The sequence below is a fragment of the Mus pahari genome, chromosome X (assembly GCF_900095145.1).
Source record: "Mus pahari chromosome X, PAHARI_EIJ_v1.1, whole genome shotgun sequence".
In the NCBI taxonomy this organism is placed as follows: Eukaryota; Metazoa; Chordata; class Mammalia; order Rodentia; family Muridae; genus Mus; species Mus pahari.
This window is the reverse complement of record NC_034613.1, coordinates 51045259-51058277: the sequence shown is the minus strand read 5'-3', so window position 1 is coordinate 51058277 and position 13019 is coordinate 51045259. Positions and strand designations below refer to the sequence as shown.

Genomic DNA, 13019 nt, shown 5'->3' with positions numbered 1-13019 from the left:
AAGGACATGCACATCTAAACAATCTCAGGCAAAGTGTGGTCCCACCTAACACTGACCTATTGACACCACTGTCTGGACTTTAGTCTCATATTGTAAGATGGTCTGACAAATTGTTAGAAATGTGTAAAATCTCTTCTCTGGACAAGTTCCCCTCTCTGGAGGAAGCTTTTCCTTCACTAAGTGTGGGATTCCCTTGTAAATTCCCATTCCATTGGGATCTATTGTTTCAACAATGTGATATATAGTCAAACTGAGAGATCTGAGTGGTAATAACTTCCTTCACTTCCCCATTCCAGTATTAAGAATAGTGTTCCTCCCCAGCACTCGGGAGGCAGAGGCAGGCGGATTTCTGAGTTCAAGGCCAGCCTGGTTTACAAAGTGAGTTCCAGGACAGCCAGAGCTATACAGAGAAACCCTGTCTCGAAAAACAAAACAAAACAAAACAACAACAACAACAACAACAACAAAAGTAGTGTTCCTCACATAAAAGTTAAAAGTTATTCAACAAATAATTAGTAAATAAAATTAAGATAGGTTTTTTTTTGTTTCTGTTTTTTTTTGTTTGTTTTTTTTGTTTTTTTGTTTTTTGTTTTTTGTTTTTTTTTTTTGTAATTCCACATAGGGTTTCTCTGTATAGCTCTGGCTGTTGTAGACCAGGCTGGCCTCGAACTCAGAAATCCGCCTGCCTCTGCTTCCTGAGGGCTGGGATTAAAGGCGTGCACCACCACACCCCGAAAGATAGTTTCTGTGTTCAATAAAAGTCAGGAAAAAAAACCAACTCTACTTAAAAGCAATTACTTGGAGTAGAGAGCACAAGTTTAGATCTGTGTTGTCGATTAAGTGTCCTAATATCTAATTAATACAAATATAAGATTTCTTACAAATCTTTAGGCATACCTAAGTGTGGGGCAGCAGAGAGTCATAGGAGGGAAAGTAGGAATGCTGGACTTTACCTCTAGGCAGTTAGGACCTTTCAGGAACTAATTTCAGTCTCTTGCATTTGCACTTTATTGTGGTTGGGCTCCTCCTTGACCACAGAAACAAGGTCAAACTTCGTAGCTTGTTTCTATGGCTGCTTAGGGGTTTAGCTTTCATTTGTAATGCCCCGCCCACATGTGTCCTGGTTCCTGCCTGGACAAAGTGGCTGTGTTGTTTCTTAGGTTGCCCTGTACTTTTCAGGTGACTTCTCCTTCTCTACCCAGGACTTTGTTCCCTGGGCTCCTCCAAAGCCTTCCCACATTCCTAGGCCTGGGTTAATCTCCAGCAGCTCTGTTTATAGGTCTGGCCCAGAGAAAATTGCATGGTTTTCAGGAGAGTTTCCCCGGATCCTTTGTGAAGACATTCTCCTCTCCCCTGTTTCCTTTGGCATTAGAAATCATTACTTTCTAATGTGTGGGTTTCGTGTGTTTGTAGCTTGTAACTTCTCTTCGGCCAGCCTACTGGGGAGGTCTTTTAACACATTGCTGTTTCCAGTTTCTAGGAAACAAACAAATGAATGAATAAACAAAGAAAAAAAAGCACCCAGTAAATGTTGAAATCAAACTATCCTTCAAGGGGTAAAATGGGAAGTGCCCTACCGCCTCACAATAAAAGCCCTTCAGGAGTTTAGGTCAAGGGAATAGCTGAGCCCAACCTTTCTAGGCTGTTGAGAGAACACGCCCCTCTGTGGAGAAGAACTCCCCTTACCTACTTCTTTAACATGTTTATAGAAGAAATTGAAAGTTCTCAGCTCACAGCCTAGGGTCGGGCCTCAGAAAGTAGTGGGAAAAAAGGGTGGGAGCAGAGAGAACTGTCCAGGTTCAAAGGAAACCTTGACCAATCTTTCATTTTTAAGTTTTAAATTTTTGTATTTTGCAAATGTTAAGTTAGCAAGTTGAGGGCGTGCAAGATTTCTTGTGGCGTAAATGTTGAGTCCTGGGAAAGTCTTTCAGCATTCGGGGCTTTATGTAATTTATCCTCATCACATTTCCCACAGCTAAGAATCTACCCAGTGTTTTTGATTTCCGCACGCAGCTTTTAGGGAGAACCCCGGGCAGCTTCCCTCTGCAACACCATGAGCTGACCGGAGATGGGCATGTGGGGGAGCTCCCAGCCCACAATACCAGTCCAAGAGAACCCTTGGACTACAACTCCCAGGGTGCCCTGGGAGTGTGGAAAAGGGCGGGCGACCGAGGAGAGGGTGGCAGGGAAATCCCGCCCCGCTGCGCAGCACCAGCGACACAAAGCCCGACTTTACAACCTCCTAGAGAAAGTGGAAGTAAGAGGGCTTAGGTGAGGTAGTCAGACGAGGGAAAACGCAAAGCCCCAAAGCCCCAAGCTCAACCCAAACTGCGAGGTGAAGATGACTTAGGTGGGACCCGAGAGGGACGCCTAGGAGGGAGCGGCTTCTCTAACTACTCCAGCCGCCCGCGCCGCGCCGCGCCGCGCCCGCGCCAGGGTCTCCTCGGTCCCCGGCTCGTCCGGAGTCTTCCCTCTGAGAGCTGCCACTCCCGGGCAGGAAGCGGCCGCACCGAGGCTCTCGCCAGCCAGAAGTGCCGGGTGGGCGAAAGCGCGGGGCCGAGGGAGGACTGCGAGCGAAGCGGCGGCAACGGACGACTTAGGGCCGGGGTGAGGGAGAGCGTGGCTCCTCGCGGACCCCTGAGAGTCCTGGCAGGCGAGGCGCGGGGGACGCCCGAGACGAAGCTGCCGAGTGGGGAGTCGGCCGGGGGCTTAGCGGCAGGACGAGCGGGAGGAGCGGGCTGCCGAGGCGGGCGCTGACGGGGAGCCGGGTAGAGCGGTGGCCGGCCCGCCATCCCTCCCCCGCGCGCCGGGCTCGCTGCGAGGTGGGCTGCGGCGGGAGCGCCGGGCGGTGCTGGGGCCAGATAAGGGGAGCGAGGCGGGCGGGCGGGCCGGGCTGGGGGCGGGTCGCGGGGAGGGCGGGGCGGGGCGGGGCGGGGCGGCGAGCGCGCGGGCGGCCGGGCGGTTGGGCGGCCAGGGGCGGGGGCGCGCAGAGGCGAGGAGGGCCGGGCGGCGGGGCTGGCGAGCTAGCTGTCCGCTTTGCGCCGCGGGCCCACGCCGCCGCAGTGTGTTTTGTGGACGGCGTCTTCCCAGACAGCCCAGCGGAGCCCAGCCTGGCACCCCGCAGCCTCGGACGCGATGTTCCGCCGGACCCTCGACCGTTTGGTGAGTACCCTCTCGCCGCGGCTCCATGCGTCCCCCGGTGGCCGGCTCGCCGGCCCCCTGCCGCTCCTTCGCCGGTCTCTGGGCGAGGGGACGAGTGGGACGCGCCAGCCCCCTCCCCTGCCTCTGCGTTTTAGCGGAAACCGGGCGCCCCGGGTGGCCTGGGTGGGGAGGCAGGTGGGGCTCTGGGGTGTCCCACCCCTGCCCCAGGACATTTCAGCCGAGGCTCTGAAGAACTCTTGCCTCCAGCCTGGGGAATCGCCTCGGAGTGACAGACGCGCGGAACTCGGGGCGGGGGGCTCCCCGGGGCGGGGGGCTCAGTTTCCCAATTAGTGGAAGATGGCGTTGAATTATCGGGGAGGAAGCTTTCTTTTGTTTCCTCTGCCACGAGCACGTGGAGGTAAACCTAGACCTGTCACTGTGGCCCAAAAGAAGAGCTGGGGGGCTGAGAGAAGCGGAGGCTTAACCAGGGCTCAGCCTCGCCCGGGCCGTGGCCAATGACCAGAAGCTGGGCAAACTTTGAGGACTCAGCCTCTAAGCTCACCTTGAGGGTGAGAGAAAGAGCGAGGGCCCTGGGCACGGTGGGCTGGGGCCAGCAGCGAAGGCGGGAGCCAGTGCCAGTCTTGCAGAGCCTGGGGCTCAAGACTCGCAGAGCACCCTTGCCTCCAGACTTGGAATCCACTTGGCAGCCAAGCTCCTCCGGGGACCTTTTCCACCCCTCTGAAGCCCCCCAGAAAAGGGAATTGTATTTCTTTGGGGAGTGTGGCACGGGGTTAGGAGGGAGCGATTTCTGGCTGCTATTGACATTTTGGATTAGCCTGTTTACTCACAAGGTACATTAAGAACTGAGCAAAGTAGAGCAGTTTACTTAAAGGATGTTTGTTGCAACTCCCCTAATTTACAGAAGAGGTGTCAGGGAATAGGATTTTATTTCTGCCACGGATATTAAAGAAAGCCATCATTCTAAAATTTTGATTTTTTTTTTCTTCTGTAGTTAAGGGGAAGAATGCAGAGTGCTTCCCCATTCCCTCTCAGGATAGACTTGAGAACTTGACAATTTGGTAACTTTGTGGAGTCATTTCTAATTAAATCATTGCTGACATATTTTTCATAGGTCAGAACAATTTGCTGTCATTTTTTCCCCCTGTATCTGAAACTTTCACAAATGTCTCCTGCTTAATCACACTTAGCGCATCCCCTTTTAGGATATCAGCATAATAATACTGGTAAGGTTTTGCCCAATGTCTATTTCACTGAGAAGCATGCAGAGGAAGGTGGGGGGTGATTATTACCTGTGGCACTGAGCAGCAAAGGGTATGCACAAGCAAGTGACTAAAATTTGTTGTCACATTCTGCCTGAGACTGTAAAAGAGCATTGTACCTCCTAGTTCTGTTTCACATAGGCTCTCGGGATTTTGAAGTGTTGTTTTGGAGCGATAAAAAGGGAAAGGCGCCATGAAAGCTAATTCTAATGCTTAGCAAAACGGTAGCCTTTCCACATGACACTCATATGTTAGAAACTAGCTGGTCTCCAGGTCATAGTAAATTCATAAAGTAAAGATGCTGACATCCCATTTTTGAGGACTTTGGACATTTGGAATTAAACAACCGGTGTTGATCCAAAAGCACTTCCCATTTGGTGTTCTTTTGTTAAGAGTGATCTGCATTGTATCTGTAAAAATTAAGCAGTGCTGGCCCACAAAGCTAGGGCATGCAGTAGAATTTGCAGTGGTTGTTGAGGTGCCAGCCTGCTGATACTCTGCATCTCTCCTAAGATTTCTGCAGAGACTCACTTTTGCTCATGCTAAAGGGAGCTTTGACCTCATTGTTTCAACTAAGATGTCCAGCTGTTCACATTTTACTGCACAGCCCTGACTGTGATAAGTCCTAGGAATTTGTTCCAGTGTCATAAGCTAGAAGGTTCTAAGGAGTTCTGTCTGAGTCCTAGGCCTAGAGAAAGGAATTAAAATGCAAATCATTGCACTGAGTACACCATCAAACACTGTCAAAGTCTCACTACTAAGAAGTGACTTTAAATTTGGGGCTGGGGTGGGAAAATTTTAAATCGCTTAAACTCTGCTATTGTCATGTCCAGGGAGTGCATTCTTTTAGTAGTACACACATTTAAATAACTAGATCAGTAAGTTAAAGATTCAACGGAAACCTTCAGACTTACACAGCCCAGTAGATGTAGTCCAAGTTCTGTGTTACCCTTAAAATTGTTTTAATATTTTAGAGATAGGGCTATGAATTCTTTTGAAATCAATTCTGCTGTTTATTTGGCAGTCATGTGCATCTGAAATTGACTTTGAATATTACATAAATTATAGTAGTGTTGGTTACAGTTGCTGGTCATTGATATAAATTATAGTAGTGTTGGTTACAGTTGCTGGTCATTGATGGCATGTTAAAATGAGGCTTTCTTAAACCTGGTATAGGAGGTTGGAATCTTGCAGGAATCCCATCATCTTCCGAATAACTCAGTTATGTGAGTCATATTTAAAATGTCATTTCTGTTTCCCCCTCTTTCTGAGCTAAAAGAGTGATTAATTGTACTTCTAAAGACACAGTCGTGGCATTACATCTTTGCCACTAAGAATTGTCCTTTCTGATGAATTACAACTTAAAAAAATTAAGACAGTGTCTCACGTAGTACAGGTAGCCTTAAACTTAGTGATCTTGAGTTCCTGATGCTTGCTTCCACCTTCCAGGTGCTGGGTTTTAGGGGTTTTTGACAGCTGCAGGTGTGTTTCCTTTTGACAGCCTTTTTGTGGGGTTTTGCTTGTTTGTTTATTTTTAAAGAATTATTTGTTTTTATGTATAGAAGTACACTGTAGCTGTCTTTAGACACACAAGAAGAGGGCATCAGATCCCCCTATAGATGGTTGTGAGCCACCATGTGGGAATTGAACTCAGGACCTCTGGGAAAGCAGTCAGTGCTCTTAACCACTGAACCATCTCTCCAGCCCCCTGTTTTTGGTTATTGAGACAGGATCTCTTACATCCTGGAACTTACTCTGTAGACCAGCTTGGCCTTGAATTCACAGAGAACCATCAGCTTCTGCCTCTGGAGGATCAAAGGCATGCGCCACAAAACCTAGCTACTTACTTCTTTTTGTAGTCTAGTCTGGCTTTGAACTCTCTCCATCCCCATCCCTTAGCTGATGCTGGGATTACAGACTAGTACCACTATGCCTGGTTCCCCACCCCTGAGTCAGGGTTTCTCTGTGTAGCCCTGGCTGTCCTGGTACTCACTTTGTAGAACAGGCTGGCCTCGAACTCAGAAATCCGCCTGCCTCTTATGCCTAGGTTTTGACAGTTTTAGGTAGAAGATCAAGGGATTTGATAGTACACCATTTTGGGAGTTAGGCCTGTGGAGTGTCTTAAGAGCACTATTTGTTCCTAGTCAACATTTCCATAAGAATAACAAATATAATAATAGTTTTGCCTGTTCAATTATTTTGCTTCACAGGTAAATTTAATTGAAAGTTTGAACTAGTTGAAATTTAAATTTCCAGGTCAGGGACTTGGATGTCTTCCTATCTTTTAATAACATCTGTATTGATTATAGGAATTTTATAGTCTTCTATTGAGTTTTGTAATCCATAGGCTTAAAGGCTTATTGACAGTCTGTCATAAATTTCTCCCCTCTAGCTTATTAAATTATTTCTTGCTAAAGATTCACATAAAACTCCCTAATAAAGTAGATTAGGTGATTTTATTGAGTAGGTGCTGTCAATTTAATTTGTTGGAAGGAAATTTGACAGTACAGATCTTTGTTAATAAAGCTTAACAGTATTGTGGAAAACTCAAACTGCATTGGTTCTGTAAAGAAAATGTTTTATCAGAGAGACTGGGCAAATGAGGCTGTATTAAGAAGAATGAACATTTTAAATAAGGCTGAAAATGCAAAATAAAAATTAACAAAATAGGTAGCTATTTTATTACTTTGAGTACAGAGTAAGGGCAATTTAATAAAACAGTATATATAGAGACAATAAAGTAATTCAGGTAACTGCTTTTTTGTTCCAGGAGCAAAAAGGTTTTTGGCTTCCTCATGAAATTATAAGGGTAATTACAGGTTTTTTCCCTTCTGTTTCATTTACCTATAAACTTGCCCTGACATTACTGAGTGTCAGACATACTGGTTTTATGTTACTGGGTTTTGAAATTTGTATGTATGGATTGTAATATTTTTGCATTCGTATAGCTCTTAACACAGATCTATAGACAAGTTGGTATCTACCAGATAGTTCTGACACTTGTGGGTCTGACAATTGAACTAACCCCTCCCTAAAAGCAACCTTTTTACCATCTTACATTCATTATAATTACCTATGAGTTTGTATGGCTTTTTAAACTAGCCTTTCTCCAGTGGGAAAGAAGCCCTAATCCCTAGGGCATATGTTCAATGTGATAGATTTTCCCAGATGGAGAAGAATCCCCAATAGAGAAAGGCTGTTTTATACTGAAAGTAATTAGGGGGTAGCTTTTAACAGGATGCTTGGTACTTAGTAGATGTTTAATGAATAACTGTTGAAAATACAGCTTTTAAATGTTTCACACAGATGATAATCTTTGCTTATGAGGAGTGATTTATAGTAAACTCTGTTATTGTTTGAGAATGGGGATTTCTAGTTGGAGGATTTGCCAAGTAGCTGTTATATAAGAATTATAGTATATACATCAAATGCTAAAGCTATACTGACCATAATATTCTCTTTTGTAAGGTGGTTTAGTCATTTCATGGTATTGGGAGTATCGTTTTACTCAATACTAAGCACCTTACCACTGACTGGACACTGTGATAGATACTGGGGAATATGTTGTGAGAAATGCAGACAAGATGCCTATCCTGAGATGTTTTATTGTATTTATAACTATAGCTATGGATGGCACGATGACTGCACTTGTATACTTTGTAGTATCCCAAAAGATTTAATCCTCATGAATAAATTAATGTTATATAATTACCATTAATGCTGTATATTTTTGGCATTAAGACAAATAACAAGTATGCTATTTGTCTTAATGCCAAAAATAGATTATATGATTTATTATTTTTCAGTGGATTTGATGCCAGATAAAAATTTGGTTGCAACTTGATACCGTTGATATGCTTGGGAAATTGTTCTTTTAAAAATAGGCAGTAGGCTGACTCTTTTGCCAAGTGAGAAGCCTATTTAGGAGTGGCCTACTGCAACTTGGGGGAGGTGGGGAGAGAACTTAGTAATTGTCTTTTATCCCCTCCACCCTCCACCACCCTCCTGTCTTTGAAAGAGTCTCATCAGGTAGGTAACCCTGGTTAGCCTATTCACTATGTACTTCTGGACTAGTCTCAAACCTGTGAAATCTTCATTCCTGGGCCTCGCAAGTGCTGAGATTACAGGCATATACCACTATGCCTGGCTTGAAATAACTCTTTATACAGATAGAAACAGATTTTTCTCCCGAAGTATTTCTTTTTTTATATATAAAAGATTTATTTATTTATTATATGTAAGTATGCTGTAGCTATCTTCAGACACACCAGAGGAGGGTATCTGATCTCATTACAGATGGTTGTGAGCCACATGTGGTTGCTGGGATTTGAACTCAGGACCTCCAGAAGAGGAGTCAGTGCTCTTAACCGCTGAGCCAGCCCGAAGTACTTCTTTATTGATTTAAACAGTCCAAAACTAAGAGTGTTTCCTAAATGCCTTCAGTAAGCATTTCTCATTTGTTGATTTTGTTTGTGTTATTGCTAATTTTCTTCCTTCACTTTTAAATTTAAATTTATTTTTATTTTTCAGTATATGAATGTTTTTGCCTCTATATAGATACTAAGCCTGAATCTTCTGGAAAAGCAGTCACAGTCTTTGGGGTGTATGTAGAAATTTAAATTTTTATGATGGTAAACAATATTATGTGTAAATCTATTCCAGAACTTCCATCCAAATGCTTGCAGAAAAGATACCCGTTAGGCCCATTTCCAGATCAGGTAGTATTGTAAAGCTGAGCCATCTCTTTAGGCTTCTGCTCTGCTCTGCTCTGCCCTGCCCTGCCCTGCCCTGCTGGTCTGGAGCAGTCTGGTCCTGTTCTGTCCTTTCCTTTCTTCCCTCTCTTTCTATTTTGAGAGAGGGTATTACTATGTAGCCCTGGGTGGGCTGGAAATTATAAGTAGACCAGGCTGGCTTTTAAATCATACAGATCCACCTGTTTTCTGAGTGTTGGCATTAAAAGTGTATGCCAAATTATTTTCCAGTATTTTCTAAATTTTAGTTTTATGGGTATGGGTGTCTTGCCTGTGTCTGTGTACCATGTATGTGCCTGATGTCTGTGGAATCCAGGAGGGCTATTAAACCACCTCTCTGGGGCAGTATGACCAGTGGCCCTTGGAAGAAGCCCTTTGTCTTTATGATGTTTAAAGAATTAGCTTGATTTGCCAATTCAAATACTGTTTTGTTGAGTGGCAAAAAGTCAAGGCTGGTTGCTTATCAACCATGGTTGATCAATTTTTTCAAAGAGGGCAGACATATAAGATGCAAAATAAACACATTTTTTCTGATGTTGTTTGAGTTTCCTGTACATGAGTAGTGCTTTAAAACAGATAACTTCTGATGTCTGAAATCCTGAAATGTGATGCTTTCTCTGGTTGGATGAAAGAAGATTCAGACTTTTCCAAGATAATTGGGTGTGCTTCACAAGTTTATTTCTGCTCACTTAAGAGTTATTTTCTCTCCTGATGTAAGTGAAGGTCAGCAGTGATCATAAAGAAAATATATTAGTACAGCTGCAGCATATGATAATACTACTGCAGATTAATGATGAATGAGTGTTCAGCACTGCAGATATGGCACAGGATGCCTTATTCACACTGGCAGACAGCCCCTCAATTACTGCAGTATATGGATGGATTGCCAGTTTGGCTGTCTTCTTGATTATAAAAGATGCAGTTTTTGCATGGCATTAGACCAAGAATATCTGGTTTAGTAAGTTGTTTTGTATCTTTAATGTATAGACTATCATTGATATCATGCCCTATACTTACAATAGAATATGGGAGGGTTGAAGATATCTACCTGCTTCAGACAGGTATCATTTGTTTCTTAGGCACTTCAAGCCCGCATTATCTTGAAGTATTAATGTGGCAGTATCTTCCTAGTCCAGTCTTCTTCACCAATTTATTCTTGAAAAAATTAAAACAATGTTCTTAACAATGATTTTACACTAGCACAGGTAGACTGTAGATGTTCAGTAAGTTCTTTTGAATTGTTTTGAACTGAATTAGTAACAAAAGTTGAGTCTAATTATCAGTTTAAAAAGCAGCCACTAAAAGGCCTCTGTGTTTTAGAATAAGCTTTTTGTTTTAATAAAAGCATATAGCAGAGGAAAATAATATTCTTTTTATTGGTTAGTATGTGTCTTAGTTTGGATTTCTTTGCTGTGAAGAGATACTGTGACCATGGCAACTCTTATAAAGTAAAACATTTAATTGGGGCTAGCTTACAGTTTTCAGAGGTTCAGTCCATTATCATCATGGCTGGAAGCATGATAGCATCCAGATACACATGGTGCTGGAGAAGGAGCTGAGAGTTCTACATTTTGATCTGAAGGCAAGGAGGAGACTGTCTCTTGCATGCAGCCAAGAGAAGGGAGTCATCTGCACTGGGTAGAGCTTGAGGACTAAAGAAGACCTCAGAACTTGCCTATACAGTGGCACACTTCCTTCAACAAGGCCACACCTATTCCAACAAGGCTACACCTCCTAATAGTGCCCTTGGGCCAAGCATATTCAAACCACCACAATGCTACACCATTATTTTGAATGAGGAAAAAAAATATGCACTTCACTAAGTGGCCGGAAAAAAAATTTGCCCTTTATTGAAACTGTTTTTTCTATTCATCAGAAAGAGAACCTTTAAACCATTCCCCTTTCTTGGTGTTTCATAAAACTAATTAATATACTATCTTCAGCTTTTAAAATTCTAAGTACATTTGGATGCTTTTTTTGTTAAGTACAGTTGATAACACATTTTCTAATTCAACTAATACATCAAATCTACTTTGAAGACTAAAACTTCAGTGTTAACTTTAGCAGAGCTTTGTGTTACTTTTCTTTGTTTTTGAGATAGAGTTGTCTTTATAGTACAGATTGACCTGTACTCATTATTTAGCCCAAGCTGGCCTGGAACTCTGAATCCTCCTGCTTTAGATTCTCAAGTGATGTGATTTTATATATATGTGCTACCACACCCATCTGCTTTATGTCATTTTACTCACTGTGGTAAGTGTAATTTATTTGAATTCAGGATAATCCTTAGAATTTAGTACTAAGAATATAAAAATGTATAGGCCAGGCATGGGGGTTCATGCCTACAAACCCAGTGATGGGAGGATAACAATACCAACTTCAGCTATACAGAGTTCTAGGATACAGCTTAGGCCATAGGAGACCCTGTTTCAAATATCCAAAACTAGGAGCCTGGGAGAGAGGAGATGCAGATTATGAAGGATTTGCAATAGTTTATTTGAAGGGTGCTATGTGATATTGACATTGAAAGAAACTTACTTTCCCAAGGTCAATAAGCTAACCAGCCTTGGAGTTGACTGAGTCTGTATGTGGTACTAAGAGAAATCATACCTTTTCAGTGCTTCTACAGCCATGCTTCCCCAGAATGAGTCATTTCATTTCATATTGCTGAAAGCATTCTCTGTTTGTCACTTGCAGAAGAGCAACCTCCGGTAGTAAATTGATGCACCCAGTGGGGGAGCCAGGAAGTATTGATGTTTCTGCCAGGTTAGCGTCAACACTTGCTGGTTTCCTCTCTGGAGTATCACCAAGTTCGCGGATTCTGTTTGTACTTCTGTAACTGCTCAGATCTCCATGTTCCATATATTTGTCCATGTTTCCAGCATTCATTTGCACCTTTCTCACATCTTTCTATACATATCTTAGTTCATAGGCAGTAAATATAAATATCCTCTTAGGCAGTATAATTCCACATAGCAAGCACACTAATGAGTATTTTTATTATAATAGCCCCCATATATAAATAAACATACATATGTAATACATATATGGAGAGAAAGAAAGTCTTGGGCTAATAAATTTAAGGCAATATTTATAAATATTGTTTTATTTGAGGATGAGTTTTGAATTGAATAATCAAGGAAATCCCCAGAAATATATTTCTGGTTAGTCTCAAGTTTCATGCTATTTACTGTTGTAAAGGAGAAGTAACAATTTTGCAGCAATCCTGTAGATCACCAGGGAGCAGAAGCCAGTAGGGAACTGTCACAAATAAATAACTGCTGGCTAGAAAAGATTATATAAGGTATACCTGTTGTGTGAGTAATGGGGATGTCTTTTAAGCTTCACAATTAATCTACTTTGTGGCAATGTGGATTAAGTTGTTTGTAGTGTAGTGCACAATTAATTTACTTCAGCTCATTTTTCCTTTCATTTTAAAGAAAACAGGCTGGGGGAGATGGCTCAGTGGACAAAAGCACTTGATTAGTGCCTGAATTCAGATCCTCAGAACCCACAAAAAGCTAGATGTTCAAGAGTTTGTCATCCATTCAGGTATAGTGTCACAAGCCTTTAATTCCAGCATTTAGGAGGCAGGCAGATCTCCGAGTTGGAGGCCAGCCTGGTCTACAAACCAAGTTCTAGGATAGCCAGGACTATACAGAGGAATGTTGTCTCAAATAAAGCAAAACAAACAAAGGCTGAGACAGGAGAATTTCTAGAAGTGTACTCACCAAAGCTAGAGTCCTTGTATTGAATTAACATTTGAAGGTTGATGCCCCCCTTTCTCTCTCTCTCTCTCTCTCTCTCTCTCTCTCTCTCTCTCTCTCTCTCTCTCTCTCTCTCTCTC

General features: G+C 43.0%; 1 protein-coding gene across 5 annotated transcripts in view; it reads left to right on the top strand.

Annotated features, from left to right (window-relative positions):
• The first annotated feature begins 2221 nt into the window (after positions 1-2221).
• Positions 2222-13019, top strand: part of Atp11c (ATPase phospholipid transporting 11C) — a 179947-nt gene continuing 169149 nt past the window's right edge. For 3 of the 5 annotated variants that reach the window (XM_021187669.2, XM_021187667.1, XM_029534091.1), the window contains exon 1: positions 2979-3162. In XM_021187669.2, coding sequence (XP_021043328.1) covers positions 3136-3162 — 27 coding nt within the window. In that variant the 5' untranslated portion in view covers positions 2979-3135. The other 2 variants (XM_029534090.1, XM_029534089.1) reach the window with 2 other exon arrangements.